The sequence below is a fragment of the Hyla sarda genome, chromosome 4 (assembly GCF_029499605.1).
Source record: "Hyla sarda isolate aHylSar1 chromosome 4, aHylSar1.hap1, whole genome shotgun sequence".
In the NCBI taxonomy this organism is placed as follows: Eukaryota; Metazoa; Chordata; class Amphibia; order Anura; family Hylidae; genus Hyla; species Hyla sarda.
Genome location: NC_079192.1, coordinates 418259437 through 418280384, shown reverse-complemented (window position 1 = coordinate 418280384; position 20948 = coordinate 418259437). Strand labels below are relative to the sequence as shown.

At 44.6% G+C, this 20948-nt stretch overlaps 1 protein-coding gene across 4 annotated transcripts in view; it reads right to left on the bottom strand.

Annotated features, from left to right (window-relative positions):
- The window catches only part of MICAL3 (microtubule associated monooxygenase, calponin and LIM domain containing 3), a 147501-nt gene that overhangs the window by 23752 nt on the left and 102801 nt on the right, over positions 1-20948 (bottom strand). Inside the window, exons 25-34 of one of the 4 annotated variants that reach the window (XM_056517919.1) lie at positions 18334-18532; positions 16835-17082; positions 15116-15205; positions 10308-10460; positions 9913-9978; positions 7543-7620; positions 6234-6347; positions 6007-6092; positions 3836-5582; positions 2535-2629 (exon numbers count right to left, since the gene is read on the bottom strand). In XM_056517919.1, coding sequence (XP_056373894.1) covers positions 2535-2629; positions 3836-5582; positions 6007-6092; positions 6234-6347; positions 7543-7620; positions 9913-9978; positions 10308-10460; positions 15116-15205; positions 16835-17082; positions 18334-18532 — 2876 coding nt within the window. The other 3 variants (XM_056517920.1, XM_056517918.1, XM_056517917.1) reach the window with 3 other exon arrangements.

Sequence of the window (20948 nt, the reverse complement as noted above, 5' to 3'; positions counted from 1 at the left end):
GTCAGGTCCCTAGAGCTTAAAAGGAGACCTGTCAGATCCCTAAAGCTTAAAAGGAGACCTGTCAGATCCCTAGAGCTTAAAAGGAGACCTGTCAGATTACTAAAGCTTTAAAGGAGACCTGTCAGATCCCTGGAGCTCCACACCCTGCTCTCGTTACCCGACAGACAGTAGTGTTCTGTCCGGCACAAGTATACAAAGTCATAACGCTGTTCTCTGCATCTATGAAGTTCTGGGGGGGTCGTGTGGGGCTCTAGGGACCTGACGGGTCCCCAATATAACAGAGAGCATCGCACATAAAATAAACCAAGGTGGGTGGCAAGCAGAGGACGGCCAACCAATCAGATCCCTGCTTATATACCAGCCTGGACTGGAGAGAAAAAACTCTAATTGGCCGTCAATGTGTCATATCAACCAATAAAATAAGTTTCACTTTGTAATCTTGGCCCATAGCAACCAATGAGATCACCTCTGTCTTTTATCATTGAACCATAGAAACCAATCAGATCTCATGTTATAATGTTGTCAGAACAAGTGAAAGTGAAAGTAGGTATCTGACTGGTTGTCATTGGCTATGTTTTGCCCGCCATGGTTTTTCTATATGGCCCGCAGTGTTGCCAGCTTGTCAGTTTATATTAACGTTTTGTCATTATTTAATATAATTATATTATTGGCAACTCTGCCTATAAAGGAACATACAGTAATGGATGGAGCCTGGAAAATGGAGGGGGTGGTCTGTATACATGTCCGGAGGGAAGGTATACGGGTATACATACACTAACACAGGGAAGTCATTTGGCCCATAGCAACCAAATGTTTTACCCATAGCAACCAGACTGCAGGAACCCTCACAAAATGAAAGCAGATATCTGATTGGTTGTCATGGTGAACCCAGCCGTCCCCTCCCCCTCTACACCGCTGTCTATGTATATAAAGGGTATAGTAATGGATTAGTCATATATTGATGCCTCCATTTTCCAGGCTCATGATTTACAGAATTAATACGATTAGCTCGGCTGGTGGAATGAACCATTATTGTGCGACAAGAACTGATGGCGGACGTACGGTAGAGCTGACAAGACAACAACAGACTGGGAAAGCATTACTAGCCGGCTACAGAAAATAAGCGTATTACGTTACACCATTCACAAGCATGAACATTACATACAATGAACAATTATGGGGGTTTCGTTATGGCACTTGAGACAGTTTTATGGTGTAGAATGTTGAAAACCATGGCATACGCCCTATTCCAGTTTTAGACTACGGCCGGGCTTGCATTGCGTTTTTGGCTCTGTTGCAGTATGTTTAATTTTGTTTTATGCTAAATTATAGTCATCTATGCTATTGTATACGCCAAAAAACGTAAACAAAAGGTTCCGTGTTTTTCTTTTATGTAAGTAAATGGGAAATGGATTCTGCTCTATGGCGTACAGTGGCCACAGTTTTTAGTATCGATACCGATACTGGGGTCTGTACTAGACATTTGCATGTGTCCTTAATACCTATTGGGGGAAACTAATGGGGGCATCTACCTATTGGCGACTTACACCTAATAAAGGGGATTCCCTACCTACTGGGGGCTTCAACCTAATGGGGGTCTCCACCTATGTTCTGGGGGCATCTACCTTAAAGTGGGGGGGATTTATTACCTACCTATTGGGGGCATCTACCAAAATGGGGTACTACCTACTACTGGGAGCTTCTACCTAATTGGGGGGGGGTTTGGAGGGATTGCCTACCTGACTACCGGGGACCATCTTAGTTTTGAGTGTCAGTGAGGTCCTTGTGTTCGACTTTTGCCTAAGGCTTCACAAAGTTTAGAGCCACCTCTTCTGTCACATGACATAAAAGGTATCGGAACACCCCCTAGTTTTCAGCACTCCTCCTTTTGAGGAGTATACATTAAGCCGAAACAAAAACATGGCACCTACGACTAAAAAATTAGGTATCTACCCCAATAGTTTTGGGCATAGCCATAGACCTGTAACCCATCGTCAGGAATAAGGGAAAATGCTACTCTGAAGAGCTGTGTTTCCCAACCAGATTGCCCTCCAGTGGTTGCAAAACAACAACTCCCAGCATGCCCGGACAGCCGTTGGCTGTCCGCGCATGCTGGGAGTTGTAGTTATGCAACCACTGGAGGGCAACCTGGTTGGGAAATACTGCTCTAGGCCCAAGGGAAGGACAATCCTCCAGCCATGGATTCCATTTAAGCTTCCTCCACTGGGGAGTTTTTCTTCTCCTAAGTTCTGGAGGCTGTCCAGGCATGCTGGGAGTTGTAGTTTTAGAGTTGTAGAAAAGTGACGGGAGGCTCTGCCACAGGGTTCTAGTGTAACACCATGAGCTGAATATCTAGCGCTAAACAATTCTAACTCCTCAGCTAACATGATACCTCGTCTCTATCCACGTGAAAACTGGTGTTGAGGTAACGCTGAGGGAAGGAAGCGGGAAGTTAAGATAAAAAGAAATATTTTCGCAAATTAAAAATAATTTATTCGGAAGATGCACACAACACCCCTCCCCCCTCCCCTTACCTCCCGCTTGGACTTCTGTGAGGACTTTTCCAAGACGTCATCGCTAGAAAGGTCCGAATCTTCAGAGAAACTCAGGTGACGTCTAAGAGGAAATTCTGGGAGACACGAATGAGAGGAGGCAGGTTAGGGTCCTTGTAGACGGGCAGACGCGGGCGCTATATAGGCGTTTACGAAACCTTTACACAGATCAATTATGAGGTAGGCCGCGCAGACTGGAAACATCGGGCAGTCCTCGCTACACAGCTGATGTCCGTCATTACCATTATAGCTGATGTCCGTCATGATAGCAGCCGGAGACTCACCGATAATGGCGGACATAAGCAATCTGGCTGATGCCCGCCATTAACCCTTCAGATACCGTAATCAAAGCGGATCAAGATATCTGTGGGGGGTTTGGGGAATTATCGGACCACCAGCGGTGCAATCGCAGGGGGTCTGATGAATCAAGATGGCCGCTGGAGCAGACAAGTGAAGTAAATAACAAATAACACTATGCCTATGCACATCACTGATCAGTATTACCAATCTGAAGATTGCAATAAATAGTCCCCTTTGGGGACTTAAAAAAGTGTGAAGGAAAAGATAAAAAAAAATGTATTCATAAACAAAAAAAAGTGAACAAGCCCCTCCCCAATAGAACATAAAGTGTTCCTCTTTTGATTTTACAAAAATAAACCAATATATTTGATATCACCGCGTGCGGAAATGTAATAATGTTAATGATTCCATACGGTGAACGTACAAATGTAAAAAAAATACCCAAATTGATGATACTTGGTAGGGGTTGGAATAGGATTATTTTTAAACATTAATTTTGCTTAAAAAATAATAATAAATAGATATTTTTTAAATTGTACAATAATAGTAAAGCACATAAAAAAATGGTTGCACAAAAAAGCAAGGCTCATATGGGTCTTTGGATAGAAACTAAATAAAAAGTTATGACTCTATAGGAAAAAAACGAAAATGCAGAAATGAAAATCACCTGTGTCCTTAAGGCCATAATGGGCTGCGTCTTCAAGGGGTTAAACATTATAGGCAGATAATTACATAAACAGCAACTCTACGGCAGATTAGATCCATGGAGGCCGGTGGGAGGTTTGGTATTTTAACATAATCTGTTTTTCACATAATGAAGTCAACGGGACAATGGATCCAATGGACTGGAATTGGCCATATTATGATGACTTCTCATACGTGGACCACTCAAGGCCAAAAAAAGAATTACCCTACACCTGGAATTTTAACTCAACATAAAAACTTTGCAAACATGAGCAAAAAACCCATCATCTGGCCATTACCTGCTCCACGAGCTAAAATGGGAACTTTGCCCTTCCCGGAGTCCACAGTGTTGGTGCTTGACGGAGTGCTCGGCGTAGACTTCTCATCCGAAGACTTCTTCTTCTTCTCTTTCTTATAACCCGAGAAGACCGATTTCCACAGTGATTTGGACTTGGTGCTGTCTTCGGGTTTATCAGACAGCCGGCTTGTCTCCCCCTTTGACTTTTTCTCCTTTTTTCTTGGGGAGAACAACGAAGGCCTCTTCTTGGGTTTTCCACCGCCGGAACCTTCCGAGGAGGTGATGGAGCCCTCGGCTGGCGGAGGCGATAGGAAGAGTTCATTTGAAGTCTCTAGTCTGAGTGTAGGCGCCTCAGGTAGACCTCTGGCTTCTACAGGAAGGTGTGCAGCTAATTTGGTGGAAGACAACCCTGATCCTCTATGAGACGTCTGCACGGTTTCAAGGTGCTTCATCTTGGTAAGCTGTTGTGCCATGGCGTCCCTCAATGCTGCACTTTTCACCGACTTCTCCCTCGCCCTCATCCTCTCTTCGGCCAACTCTTTCACTTCAGGAGTCAACTGTGGAAGAAGCCTTTTTCTTTGGTGGCCTTTTTCTAAAGATGGGAGTTCCCCATTTTCCTTAGTCAAGGGAAGCCTCTGGAGTTTTCCCCGACTAGTTGGTGGAGTAAAGAACCGCTCGTGAAGGCTGGAGTTATCCGTTCTCTCATCATAGGTGTCTTCCACATCATCCGCAAAAGGAATCTCATCCACGCTCTCCACAAAGGACTTACAAACCTCTTCCAATTTCGGTGGGTGTTGGGGAACCTCGGGAGATTTCACCTTTGTCTGAGGTTGTGGTGATGGAACGGATTCCGGTCCATTCTGCCAGGAGGCTAGGCTCTTTTGGAGTGTAGCCGGCTCTTCTCCTTGTGGTGGGGGAGGAGGCGGACTAGAAGGTGGAGTAAGCAAAGCAGAGTCCGAGGTGTTGAAACTTTCACTGGCCGCAGTCCGTGTATTTGAATTACTGCCATTCAATCCCAGACCTGAACTAGTCGACAGGTCCTTCCTTTCACCTTCCGAGCTCTTAAGTTCTTTTTCGGATGGTGATATGGGAGTAAGAGGTGACAGGAGCTCTGCGTCAAGTCTATTGGGATTAGTCTTCTTAAGGATGTTATGAACTTTAGGTGACTTTAGATCATCTGGAGTAGTCTTAGACACTGGGGTCCTTGGCACAGAAGGCTCCATGGATGGAAAACTGACCTCGGATGTTCTACTCCGCTCCACTGGTGTCAACCCAAGACTACGTCGGATCTCAGCACTTTTTGTCCAAAACTCCTCTATGAGGTCAATACGTTTCAAAGCTTCTTCCGAACTGGGGCTGGTCAACGTGTCCGTCCTTACTCCATGGCTAGTATAAGGCAGCTTGGCTAGGGGGGTGGAAGTGATAACTGGACTTGGCTGTAAACATACCGGTGGCTTGGTGGTGGTTGGAACAGTGACCCCCTCTGCTGACGGTAATGGTTGAGAGCAGATAGGAGAGGTTGGTGACCTAAGAGGACGAAGCAGAGGTGGTATCGATGGGGATTTCACAGGAGATGTGGGAGGAACCAGTTCTTGCGTTGGGGTTGGCTGGGAACGAACTGGTGAGACAGGGGTTAAAGCCTTCGGTTCTAATGGAGTTGACACTTTGCTGCCGGTCTGAGGGATATATGGGTCAGGGAAGAATCTGACACCTGGTGACATCAGTTCCTTCGGAGACAACACTGTGACCTGCAGAAACAATACATCTGATCAATATAAACTCTCAGCCACTGTATTACCTGGCCACTAGGGGTGCTATAAGCATCCCAGGATATCTAAATTAAAGGGGTACTCCGCCCCTAAACATCTTATCCCCTATTCAAAGGATAGGGATAATATGTCTAATTGCCTGGGTCACGGCCACGCCCCCTCAATGCAAGTTTATGGTAGTTGCCACGCCCCCTCCCATAGACTTGCATTGAGGGGGCGTGGCTGATGGCGTAATTGGCGTGGTAGTGACGTCACGACCCCGCCACCCACCCCAAGCGTCCGAAACAAAAAGTTCTCAACGCTGGGGCAGCGGAATACCCCTTTAAGAAGTATTTGAGCTCAGATACACAAGAAAATAAAAACACATAAAAGGCCTGAACTATACCGCTGCGACAAAACTCACCTTCTCGCGCTCGGCTTTAGGGCTGCCGACAGCCAAAGCCGCCGGAGCAGAGGCCACTGCAACCGAACTGAAACCTCTGTCCGATCCTGTGGGAAAACAGACAAAATCCCAGAATATTCATTTACAACAGGATTTTACCAGGCATATAGAGACACCCATCTCTGTGCAGAAGGCGGACTTTACAGAGTTTACAGTCCTCGATGGCTAAAATCTAGCCAGGTCTTTACCGTTTTGCACACTGGAAGCTCCGTCTGACCCCTCGTCCTCATCCAGTCTAAGCTTCAGTCTCTCTGGGTGCTGAATTCGCTCCTCCGCCTCGGCGTCTGACGGAATGTCGTCATCTGAGTAACAAGATAGCAAGGGTTAACCGGTCCTTGGAAGTTGGAAAGGAAAATGGACTCCAAAATTCATGTTCAGCTTGTGGTGCTCTGTGGCCCCTGAACCAAATTCCATGGACCGCTGCTCCCCCCTCTACCGATCCACATTGTCTTACACACCCATTGCTGCTGTAAATCGAGGAGGAGTGGGGGGAAGGGTGCTGATGGCTTATCTCTCTGGTTGGGAAACACCGGTTTACGGTTGGTCAGAGTCAGGAGGCCTCCATACACATGAGATAGTTGGTCAGAGTCATGGAGGCCTCCATACATGAGATAGTTGGTCAGAGTCAGGAAGCCTCCATACACATGAGATAGTTGGTCAGAGTCAGGAGGCCTCCATACACATGAGATAGTTGGTCAGAGTCAGGAGGCCTCCATACACATGAGAGAGTTGGTCAGAGTCATGGAGGCCTCCATACACATGAGATAGTTGGTCAGAGTCAAGAAGCCTTCATACACATGAGATAGTTGGTCAGAGTCAGGAAGCCTTCATACACATGAGATAGTTGGTCAGAGTCATGGAGGCCTCCATACACATGAGATAGTTGGTCAGAGTCAAGAAGCCTTCATACACATGAGATAGTTGGTCAGAGTCAGGAAGCCTTCATACACATGAGATAGTTGGTCAGAGTCATGGAGGCCTCCATACACATGAGATAGTTGGTCAGAGTCAGGACGCCTCCATACACATGAGATGATAGGTCCGAGTCAGGAGGCCTCCATACACATGAGATAGTTGGCCAGTCATGGAGGCCTCCATACACATGAGATAGTTGGTCAGAGTCAGGAAGCCTTCATACACATGAGATAGTTGGTCAGAGTCATGGAGGTCTCCATACACATGAGATAGTTGGTCAGAGTCATGGAGGTCTCCATACACATGAGATAGTTGGTCAGAGTCATGGAGGCCTCCATACACGAGATAGTTGGTCAGATCCATGGGGGTCTCCATACACATGAAATAGTTGGTCAGAGTCATGGAGGCCTCCATACACGAGATAGTTGGTCAGATCCATGGAGGCCTCCATACACAAGATAGTTGGTCAGAGTCATGGAGGCCTCCATACACATGAGATAGTTGGTCAGAGTCATGGGGGCCTCTATACATAGGAGACAGTTGGTCAGAAGATAAAGAGACCCCAAAGCAGAGACCACGTACCATCACCAAGATCAGCAGACGTGTCCCCATCACCTCTTGCTCCAGCCTCCGCCTCGGCTTCTTCATCCTCACAGGCAGCTGAGGGGAGGAGGAAGCAGCGTAGAGACCACCAAGGAATAGGAAGAAAAAGAGCGACATTAGAAGGGAGGCCGGGAGGACGGCAGAGGACAGAGACAACGAAGCGTGAGGAGTCACACAGCAGGCGGCACGCGCGGTGCTACGGGTTAGTTCCTTGTGAGTCTCACACTGTGCGGTCATTAGTTAGCGCTGCAGACAAGCGGCTGTCACCACCTCCTGCCAGAGGGGGCGCTGCACAGTTAACCCTCAAACCCATCTGTAACCACTGCTGCAAACCATGCTGGGACTTGTAGTTCAGCAGCATCTACCAATGGCCAAAGTGGTGCTCCGGAAGAAGTGTTGGTTGATATAATGTTTTTATATCATATATATTAGAATGTTCACACTACAGAGATTCCGCATCTGCCAAAATCCACCGGTGCTAGGACCACGCGGAATTCTGCCAAAAGACAGAACAGAAGGAATTCCCTAGTGAGAACGTATCCTAATGGGAATCCTGATCCAGAACGCAGTCATCGCTATATTCATATCAACAGCCCCGGAATACTGTGCAAAGCTGCCCCCTGCTGGTAGAAAAGAGGTAAAACACGCAAAGCTTATTAACCCCAAATATCCCACAACCCAGTGTTTTCCCAACCAGTATGCCTCCAGCTGTTGGAAAACTCTTTAGGGCAGTGTTTCTCAACCAGGGTGCCCCCAGCTGTTGCTAAACTTTGGCTGTCCGGGCATGCTGGGAGTTGTAGTTTTGCAACAGCTGGAGGCACACTGGTTGGAAAACCTCCAGTCAATAATCCAGCCATGGTTTCCCGAGAGCAGTGGTCCCCAACCTGTGGACCTCCAGATGTTGCAAAACTACAATTCCCAGCATGCCCGGACAGCCGTTGGCTGTCCGGGCATGCTGGGAATTGTAGTTTTGCAACATCTGGAGGTCCGCAGGTTGGAGACCACTTCCCTAGAGGGTTTCTCCCTTTCCTAAGTGCTGAATTCTGTCCGGGCATGCTGGGAGTTGCAGTTTTGAAACAGCTGCAGGCACACTGGTTGGGAAACACACGAGGGGCTATTCAGTGGGCTCCTCATACTACATGTGTATGGCCTATGGTACAGGGGGGATCATTCTGCAGTGTAAGTACCCAACAAACAGCCCCATGTATCTCAGCTTCCTGGACAGTCAAAACGCGTACAAAACGAAAAACTTTCCACCTCTCACAATGCACAAGACAAAAGTTTCGATTGGTCGGGGTCTCGCTTATAATATATAGTATAACAAGCACATGCTTAAGTACAAGGCTCCATTATAAGTCTATGGGGCTGTGGAGTGTAGATTGTTGTCAGCTGAGGAGTGAAGCTCTCGCGCAGGCTCTTCCCCGGCTCGTTCTACTGACTAGTAGGGGGTTAAACCCAGAGACCCCGACCGATCAAAACTTTTGCCCTGTCTATGCCATATGTCAAAACTCTTTTTGTTTTAATGGCAGGGACACTTTAATGCTAGGGCCACACAGCTACATACATACTGCAGTCACATTGTCAATGCAATCAATCATTTAACCCCTTTGTGGCCCCATGATAGAATCCGTTCAGGGCCACAAAACGGGTTCCAATGACTTTGATGGGCGGGGGTGGGGGTCCCTCTGGTTTCCATAGTGGAGCAGACAAAAAAAAAACAACAACAAACCTGCCGTATTTTTTCGCCAGCTCAATTTCCGTCAATCTAACAAAACGCAACACTGACGTGCACTTAACCTAAAGCAGTGTTTCCTAACCAGGGTGCCTCCAGCTGTTACACAACTACAACTCCCAGCATGCCCAGACAGCCAACATCACATAGGAGAGGGGAAAAAAACCCCAGTGGAGGAAACCTTTAGGGAAACCATGGCTGGAGGATTCCCCTTCCCTTTGGCTTACACCAGTGTTTACAGGCATGCTGGGTGTTTTAGTTTTGCAACAGCTGGAGGCACCCTGGATGGAAAAAAAAGTGGCCTAAAGTGTTAAAAAAAAATAAAACGTGGCTGATTAACATTGAAAAAAATTCAGATCATGAAATAAAAAAAATCAGCAACTTCTCCACTTGCTGTCAGTGAATGGAAATACCCTTCAGAGGCCGAGAGAAGTACTGGCCCCACCATAACAGGTCCGGACAGTAACCAGATGGTCTCCGGCATCAGGACCCATGCGTGCGGGAAAGAGGCAAAATGGCGCAAAATCAAGCAAGAGCAGAGAGAACATGCAGGGCGCAGGGGCGGTGCAGCAACCACAGTGCTCTACAGAGCGGGGAGCTCCTCCCACATCATCTACCTCCGGATACGGTGGTCTCCAGCCACGCTCTTACGGGATCATGGCGGTGGGAAAGGAGCTGGAGCGCTGCGACAAAATGAAGAATAGGAAAAAAGACGTATGAGTATTAAATGGGGGGGGGGGGGGGAACACGGGGGTCCTGGAGGTCATGTGACGCAGCGTCCGCCATCATACAGAGACGTCATCAGAACGAGTCACATATCCAGAAATGTTCTAATAAATCACAATAGAGATGCATTCGGCCACCAAGGATTCTGGGAACGGTTTTAATAGTTAATTAGTTACCACACGTCTGTAATGTGAACTTACCTGCAAAACTACGGGAAAAAAAGGTAAAAGTACAATTCTAAATTATTATCAGGAAAATCCCCTGCACCACCAGCAGGAGGCGTTACCTTTAGAAGGAGAAGACGAGCCCACTTCTTCCCCCTCTGTGTTAACCCCTTCCTGCTCCTCCTTAACCTTGTGGACGTGAGTCCAGTGGACGTCGGCTTTAATCTCCATGGGGTCCAGGGGGGACAACGCTTGGTGCAGTTTGAGGTTCCCGGCTGGACAGAGAAGAGGAAGGAGAACAGAGACAGAAGAGACAACACGAGAACAGAGACAGAAGAGACAACACGAGAACAAAGACAGGAGAGAGAGAGAGAGACCACGAGAACAGAGACAGGAGAGAGAGAGAGAGAGAGACCACGAGAACAGAGACAGGAGAGAGAGAGAGAGAGAGACCACGAGAACAGAGACAGGAGAGAGAGAGAGAGAGACCACGAGAACAGAGACAGGAGAGAGAGAGAGAGAGACCACGAGAACAGAGACAGGAGAGAGAGAGAGAGAGAGACCACGAGAACAGAGACAGGAGAGAGAGAGAGAGAGAGACCACGAGAACAGAGACAGGAGAGAGAGAGAGACCACGAGAACAGAGACAGGAGAGAGAGAGAGACCACGAGAACAGAGACAGGAGAGAGAGAGAGAGAGACCACGAGAACAGAGACAGGAGAGAGAGAGAGAGAGACCACGAGAACAGAGACAGGAGAGAGAGAGAGAGAGACCACGAGAACAGAGACAGGAGAGAGAGAGAGAGACCACGAGAACAGAGACAGGAGAGAGAGAGAGAGACCACGAGAACAGAGACAGGAGAGAGAGAGAGAGACCACGAGAACAGAGACAGGAGAGAGAGAGACCACGAGAACAGAGACAGGAGAGAGAGAGACCACGAGAACAGAGACAGGAGAGAGAGAGACCACGAGAACAGAGACAGGAGAGAGAGAGACCACGAGAACAGAGACAGGAGAGAGAGAGACCACGAGAACAGAGACAGGAGAGAGAGAGACCACGAGAACAGAGACAGGAGAGAGAGAGACCACGAGAACAGAGACAGGAGAGAGAGAGACCACGAGAACAGAGACAGGAGAGAGAGAGACCACGAGAACAGAGACAGGAGAGAGAGAGACCACGAGAACAAAGACAGGAGAGAGAGACAACGAGAACAGAGACAGGAGAGAGACCACGAGAACAGAGACAGGAGAGAGAGACCACGAGAACAGAGACAGGAGAGAGAGACCACGAGAACAGAGACAGGAGAGAGACAACGAGAAAAGAGACAGAAGAGAGACAACGAGAACAGAGACAGAAGAGAGACAACGAGAACAGAGACAGAAGAGAGACAACGAGAACAGAGACAGAAGAGAGACAACGAGAACAGAGACAGAAGAGAGACAACGAGAACAGAGACAGAAGAGAGACAACGAGAACAGAGACAGGAGAGAGACAACGAGAACAGAGACAGGAGAGAGACAACGAGAACAGAGACAGGAGAGAGACAACGAGAACAGAGACAGGAGAGAGACAACATGAACAGAGACAGGAGAGAGACAACGAGAACAGAGACAGGAGAGAGACAACGAGAACAGAGACAGGAGAGAGACAACGAGAACAGAGACAGGAGAGAGACAAAATGAACAGAGACAGGAGAGAGACAACATGAACAGAGACAGGAGACAGACAAGAGACAGGAAAGACTGTTATATACCAGAAACAGAAAGCAGAGCTGCTGCATAATGTGGAGGGTACAGAAGAAGCAGTGCAAGGGTTAATCAGCTACAGCATCCCCCCCATGAGGCCCGCCACCTATAGAAGACTGCACACTAGAGATAGGAGACATGGATGAGACCACCAGCATCTACGCCTGGTGAACACCATATAAGAAAATGGAAGAAGCCTAAGCCTTGTATAATGAAAAGTTCTGCAACTTTCCAAATGTTTCAGTCAAGATCTCTGCTTCCTGTCAGTGAACGGAGACTTAAAAAAAAAAAAAACATTTTAAAATAAAAATAAAAAAAAGAAACTCATACTTGATGGACTTGTTAAAATGTATCATCTTAGGTTAAGAGTTATTACAATGTATAATGTTAGGAGTAGAGATGAGCGAATTTACAGTAAATTTGATTCGTCACAAACTTCTCGGCTCGGCAGTTGATGACTTATCCTGCATAAATTAGTTCAGCTTTCAGGTGCTCCGGTGGGCTGGAAAAGGTGGATACAGTCCTAGGAAAGAGTCTCCTAGGACTGTATCCACCTTTTCCAGCCCATGGGAGCACCTGAAAGCTGAATTAATTTATGCAGGATAAGTCATCAACTGCCGAGCCGAGAAGTTCGTGACGAATCAAATTTACTGTAAATTCGCTCATCTCTAGTTAGGAGTTATTACAATATATTATGTTAGGGTAAGAGTTATTACAATGTATCTTAGGCTGCGTTCACACGGCCGTCTAGACCCGTCCTGTTCTTCTCCCATCCCAAAAAAAACGGACTTTAAAAAAACTAAAAAAACGACAATAATGGATGCAAACGAATGTTATCCATTTGGATCCTTTATTGTTCAGTTAATAAAACAAAATATATGTTTTTTTGTTCTGAGCATGCTCAGAAGTAAAAACGGATTGAAAAAACTGATGCAAACGGATGAAATTAAAGGCTCATCCGTTTTCCATAGACTTCAATGTTAAATTTACGGTGTCCGTTTTTTCTTCCGTTTTCTTGACAGGAGAAAAAATACTGCATGCACCATCTTTTCTCACGTAAAAAAAACCTGAAATGAGCGCAGACGGGTGCAAACGAATGAGAAAGGATTGTAAAAAAAATCCCAATGACATCAATGGGATTATTTTACCACCGTTTGTAATCAGTTTACAAGCAGCAACAACGGAACCTAAACGAGGGGAAAAAACGGGGACAGACGGTCGTGTGAACGCACCCTTAGGGTAAGTTATTACAGCCCGATTTGAGTTACCAAGCAGTGTATAAACACGAAATTTTAGCGACCTGTCAAAAGTTTTAATCAGCGGGGGTCTCAGTGTTCAGACCTCCACCGATCAGGAAAATGAGGAGGGAGAAGCCATCGCACGTTTACTCCCGGCTCTGTATCACGTGATTGAGACACACTTGCAATCTAAGTCTATGGAGCATGTCTCGATCACGTGACATAGAGCAGGAAGAGGACTTCTCCCAGCGCATTCTCCGGTACACTTTAAACATTGCAAAATTCTGCCAAAAAGGCAATAGTAGTTTGGAACAGATAATATAGGAAACACACAGGAGGTGTTGGGGCAACAATACATCCGATACTGACCCCAATTAGACAGTTGTGTCCCAAAAAAAAGATTCCTTTTATTCCTTATTATTCCTTTTCTTTAAAAAATTTTATCCAGACGTGTTTCCTCTCCCTAAAAGATGTCTGGCCTCATCAGGGGACATATGGCAAGATCATACAAATAAAATTGTATAGCATGGCATGATAAAAAAGATGCAATACACAAACATGCCACGTTTCCTTTAAGGTGTATCTGTCTGTATGATCCCATATGTTCCCTGATGAAGAAGATATCTTTTGAAGGAGAAACATGTTGGGGCTTGATTTTGAAATAACAGAAATATTTTGTTTTCTGACAGTGCTTCATTAACAATTGTGACAATCTTTGGTCTAATTTATCTGGCCAAGTAGCAAAGGGGGCCATACACACATATATGCCTTTAGTCTAAACTTACTTTTTTATTGGTTCATCTACTTTTAGATGTATAAATTAAAGGTCCTGTGTTTATTCAGTCCTGAAATAATGTACATTTTGTCTAAAAATCTGTTGCATCTACGGTCACTCGCTATGATATTGTGAGAACTACACCTATCAAGCACTGAGCAAAATGGGAAACTATGACCATACTTCAATTCACAGGCAGCAAGCAGAGATCCTGAAAATGGTAAATGGATTGAAACGCATCAGAAAGCTGCACAATGTCATTATACAAAGCAGCATTTGCCAACCAGTATGTCCCTCGGCCATGGTTTCCCTACAGGTTTCCTCCACCGGGGTATTTTCCTTCTCCTAAGTGTCGGAGGCTGTCCAGGCTTGCTGGGAGTTGTAGTTTTGCAACAGCTGGAGGCACACTGGTTGGAAAACACCGACACACAGAGTGGCCCTTTAAAACGTAAACCAGAGACGAGAGCGCAGGCTGTTAGTTACCAGTAGATATACAGCACATGTATATAGTATATACTCCCGGCAGACACATGCACAGTTACAGGAGGCATACTGATCGGCGCAGCAGGGGACACACAGCAGCCAATCAAATCTGGAGTTGGTGGCGATAAGTCCAGGGGCATCTCCAGCAGGACTACTACCCTCAATATCCCAAAAACCAGAGCCAGGGATTTAAAAACAAAAACAAAAAAAACGCAACATGCAGGACACCGCTGGGGCCACACCCACCGCATCTCCGGAAGACAATGTGTTAATTCCAAACCAGATCCGGAATCTGCCCATGCAGGGGGGTAACAAATATTAGATCCATATCAGGGGCAAATCATGCACGCGGGAAGCATCCTACACCACCGGATGCTGATGGCTGCCCCCTGCTGGAGATCAGGCTACATATCCCCGCCCATCATCTCCCACAATGCAGCGTGGCACACGGGAGATGACGGGCGGGATATGTAGCCTGATATCCCACAATGCAGCAAGAGTGGGGTCACAGCTAATGGAAGAAGAATTGTGAGGCGAGTAGAAGACATGATAGAGCCTCCATGTGCAATGTCTGAGCCATCTCAGTGGTGTGGGAATGATTGCGGGTGTTAATATTTTCTTTGCTGGAAAGAAGGGAGGGATAAGAAAAAGTGGCGGCATCGGCGGGATAGCTGGCAGCAGCAGGATACCTTTAAATGTACCAACTGTGTCTTCGTCAGAGATACGCTGAAGCCATAGACCCTGTTGAAGCTCTCTCTCCCAGGGGCAGTACTCTCCCTCTGCACAAGAGGGCGCAATAGAGTCGGCCCCGCCCCCTCCCCACCCCCACAGCAATGGAGACAAAGATGGAGAGAAAGACAAGAGATGAGAGGAAAGGTCAATGAGAGAGAAGAAAGTCATGAAATAATAGATCCTTCCATTCCCATATGTCCCCTGATGCAGCAGATATGATTTGGATGAGAAACACGTTGGGACTTGATTTTGAAATAGGAATATTTTGTTTGATGGGAATGGTGGATGCGGAGGGGATCATAAACCAACCCCTCCCCCCAAAATACAGGAAAAGACCATTCTGTATACCAGGGGTCTGAAACCTGTGGTTATACTATAATGTCCAGCATTGAGTGACAACCTGACTGTCATGATGGGGGTTGTGGTTTCATAGGAGGGTAGTCTCTGTATTCCTCAATCAAAAAGGACAGAAACTAGTGTAGGAGATTATTACATCCGGTTCTGGGAAAGCTGGGTGATGTCCTACAGGCACAGAGCTGTCACTCAGCTTCTCCATGGCCAGGCGTATATCTCCCACACCTTCCATTATGATTCAGGAAAGCTGCCCGATCCTATCTGGAAGCCACATTAGCAGCCGTGGGACCGGAATATTCTTTATTTCTGAGATTAAATGGTTCAATACATACAATATGGTCATAACGTGGAATATATACCGTGTTTCCCCGAAAATAGGCCCTAGCCGGATTATCGGGGTGGGCTGCAATTTAAGCCCTACCCCGATAATAAGACCTAGACCAGTGGTCTCCAACCTGCGGACCTCCAGATGTTGCAAATGTTTGCAACATCTGGAGGTCCGCAGGTTGAAGACCACTGACCTAGACAATGCCCGGGCTGCAAATATTAAAAAGCAATCTTTAACTTACCTTCGTCCTCCGTTCCCCCGTTGCTAAGGAACCGGCCTCGCTGTCCTCCGCTGTTCTCGCTCGCCGGCCGGCTCCTTACATGACAATGCGCTCAGGAGGGACATCGCTGCAGCCGGTGATAGGCTGAAGGCTCTGAGACGTCACAACACCAGGAAGCAGCAAGAACAGCGGAGGGACCATGAGGCCGGTTCCTTAGCAACGGTGGAACGGAGGACGAAGGTAAGTTAAAGATTGCTTTTTAATATTTGCAGCCCGGGCACAGGAATAGATACAGCGCAGCGGCTGATAATTATTTGGCAGGGGGGGGGGGAGAGAAGCTGCGCTCGCAGGTGACAAATGATCAGTAACCCGATGTGGGGATTGTGGGGTGTAGCGCTGGGCTGATAAACCGGCGGGGGTGGGGGTGGGGTTAGGGACGTTGGGGGGCATTTACAACCCCCCCCCCCATTATCATCATGTGATATGCGCAGCTCGCGTATATCACATGATGATAATGGGGGGGTAAATACCGTGGAACCGCCATGTTGTTCAATGTGCATACCATAGATAAATAAGCCCTACCCTGAAAATTAGCCCTAGTGTGTTTTTTGGGGCTAAAATTTATATAAGACCCGGTCCTATTTTCGGAGAAACACGATATATATGTAAGGTAGGGATCCCAAAAAGATGTAACAAACTGGTCTCTATTGTGTAAGGGGGAAAAATCTGATCAGAACATGTAAATTGGACAAATGTACAAAAATATAGACTGACCTTCACTAGATGGCTCCTCCTCCTCTTCATCCTCCTCCTCTTCTTCTTCATCTTCCTCCTCATCCTCACTGACACCCGGCCCCGCAGCGTTGTCTCCTACCATCTCATCCGCACCCCGACCCTTCAGTTTTGCATGAATCTTTACAGCCTCCTTCCAGGGGACACCGCCGAGATCAGAAGAGGGAAGATGGTCTTCACCATCCTCCTGCTCCTCCTCCTCATCCTCCTCCATCTCAGACTCTGAGCTACTGTAAAGAGAAAAAAACAATACCACAGTAGTAATAATGTAATACTACCCCTATGTACACACAAATAACTACTATAATACTGCTCCTATATACAAGAATATAACTACTATAATACTGCTCCTATATACAAGAATATAACTACTATAATACTGCTCCTATATACAAGAATATAACTACTATAATACTGCTCCTATATACAAGAATATAACTACTATAATACTGCTCCTATATACAAGAATATAACTACTATAATACTGTCTCCTATATACAAGAATATAGCTACTATAATACTGCTCCTATATACAAGAATATAACTACTATAATACTGCTCCTATATACAAGAATATAACTACTATAATACTGCTCCTATATACAAGAATATAACTACTATAATACTGTCTCCTATATACAAGAATATAGCTACTATAATACTGCTCCTATATACAAGAATATAACAACTATAATACTGCTCCTATATACAAGAATATAACTACTATAATACTGCACTTATATACAAGAATATGACTACTATAATACTGCTCCTATATACAAGAATATAACTACTATAATACTGCCTCCTATATACAAGAATATAACTACTATAATACTGCCTCCTATATACAAGAATATAACTACTATAATACTGCCTCCTATATACAATAATATAACTACTATAATACTGCTCCTATATACAAGAATATAACTACTATAATACTGCTCCTATATACAAGAATATAACTACTACAATACTGCCCCTATATACAAGAATATATCTACTATAATACTGCCCCTATATACAATAATATAACTACTATAATACTGCTCCTATATACAAGAATATAACTCCTATAATACTGCTCCTATATACAAGAATATAACTCTTATAATACTGCTCCTATATAAAAGAATATAACTACTATAATACTGCTCCTATATACAAGAATATAACTACTACAATACTGCCCCTATATACAAGAATATATCTACTATAATGCTGCCCCTATATTCAAGAATATAACTACTATAATACTGCCTCCTATATACAAGAATATAACTACTATAATACTGCCCCTATATACAAGAATATAACTACTATAATACTGCCTCCTATATACAAGAATATATCTACTATAATACTGCTCCTATATACAAGAATATAACTACTATAATACTGCTCCTATATACAAGAATATAACTCCTATAATACTGCCCCCTATATACAGATATATAGCAGTGCAGTTATGTTGTCACCTGCTGGCGGCCTCCTCTTCCTCCTCTCCCCCTTTATCGAGGAGGCTGCTCAGGTTGTGTTCCGCCAGGGTCTCCTCGGGCACCTCCTCCAGCTCCTCCTTCTGCATGGACACTCTGTAGTTCTCCAGCTCTATACGCTCCGGAGTGGCTCGTAACCTCTTGGCTACAGTGTGATCCTCGACACCGTTCACACTAGGACCTAAAAGAGACGAACACAGCGCGGTGTCAACGGTTGGACCAGTAGGGGGCGCTCTGGGGACTGGCGGGGATCATCCTGTCTATACATTGTGGCTTGGAAATTGTATGTATTATTGTTTTGTTTTTCTTGCCTCTAGGTGGCGTTGTGTCTACAGAAAATAATGTACAGTAACTGTATGATTCTGGTAATAGAAAAAAATTAAAAACGTTGTCTTGATCCATCGATACCCCAATGGATTTCCTGTTTTCTGTCACCGTATTCCCCAAATATAATCTCAATTCCTTGTGCGACGAGACCAACGAATATATCAGAGACACTGAAAAATTCCTTCTTTATTATAAGATATAATGTATCAGTGTGAAAATAGATTTGTATTTTTTTTTATATATCCTATATATCCATTAAAAGCAGAAATTTGGAGTTTGGAAGGAAAAAAAATACCAAAATTTTACGATAAATTAAAAATAAATTATCAATTCTAAGCCCCTGAAATAAATAAAGACTATAGGAACCTAAATTTTTATTATAAAATATATATATTTATAGTATAGTACCTACTATGCAATTATATTGTTTCATTCTAGGCCCCTGAAATAAATATAAACTATAAGAACTAAAAATTATTTTTTATTAAAATAAATTTAAAAAAATTTACTTACCGGTAATTTTTTAAATAAAATAAATATTTTTATTTAATTTTAAAGTTAGTTTTATTTTATTTTACTTTTTTTTTTAAATCAATTATCCCTACTTGCATCCTCGCCCCTCAGTGAGGTCATTAGATACAGATATATAGACTGGCTACACACCATACATAGAGCCCATAAAATGTAGAAATTGGTCAAAATTTTATTTATATATATATATATATATATATATATATATATATATATATATATATACACACATACATATTTATATATATATTTTTTTTATTTATTTTTTTTTCTTCTTGAAAACAATAACATTTTGTTGAAAGAAAATATCTGAAGCTCATACTTGCTGCTGCCCTCTGCAGGTGAGGGAAAAAATAAAAAATCTGTACAATGCACGGTACTAGTGGGCTGGATTATATACTGTCTATATATAACCAGGGGCCAATGGGGGAAAAATAAAAGCAAAAAATAGAAAACAGAAAAAAAATACTAAATAAAACAAATGACAGAAAAAAGGAGATAGACAACAAAAGTGGGGATCGGGAACGGAGGGGGCTGCAGACTACATCATTACACTTCCTGTAGATTAGGGGCATACAGAAACATCCTTGGACTCAAGGGCATGTAGAACAACTTCCAACTACAAGATTTGTATAAAAAATATATATTTATGTAAAAATTGTATAGAGCCGACGTGTTTTGGACAGTGAACTGTTCTTCATCAGGGCTGGGTAGAGGTTCCCAAGCGGGACAAAACACTCTGGGCATCCACAAGAGAATCCATAACACCTGTGTGCAGCTGAATGTTCCAAAGGTGGGAAAACCCCTGAACATAAATTAGGTCCTCCTGCCACATCTGCGCCCATAAAAATGCCGGAATTGCCCATGCATTTTTATGGAGAATCATGTGACTAAACCCAGTCAAAGGTACACCAAAGGGTCATGGATGCCCATAGTATTTTGTCCCTTTTCGGAAAATTATCTTCCAAAACGCGTTGGTTCTACCAGGTGATGTTTCATGCCCAAAACGAGTTAAGTCTACACTGTGTTATGCCTGAAGCACATTGGCTCTACCAGTTAAGCGTTTTGCCCGAAAAGCGTCAGCTCTAGCTGTGATTTGTTATACCCAAAATCTGTTGCTTTTACCACTGATTTGTTATATCTCCTAAATACGTCAAGCTTAAAATGTGTTGGTTCTATCAGTCACGTGTTTTGCCCCAAAACGCGTCAGCTCAAATACTAATTTGTGCCCAAAAACAGACATGCATCTTTGCTTGAAACGCGTCAGCGCAAATATTTATCGCTCTACTAGTGCTGCGTTTTTTCAAGATGGTGAAAAAAATTTGAGATTCTTTGAGCTGGAAGTCTCTCATGTACACCATTACATAACCTGCATACCGGGAGGAGATATTGCACCACCACGGCTGCCGGATACTTATTGCGTAATACGGTTTCTTGTTGCGTTATAACGACCTGCTTATTATGGATGTGTATTCAGCCTCTCCAGTCACATCCAAAGCTGTGTCCATCGTTCCAACAGCCCTCACAGGTTCACACGTCTAGGCTCTCATCAGTCGAACAGTCGATGCAGCTTTGGGTGTGAATGGAGCCTAAATCAATGTAACTCAATTGGTGATCAGTGCAGAGCAGCTGAGCATTTATTTTATTTTTTTTTAAAGCCCCTCCTCCACCCATAGAAAATAAAAAAAACTCAGAAACCAGCAGGAAAAAAATTGAAAAGCTTTAATTTATTAACTTAA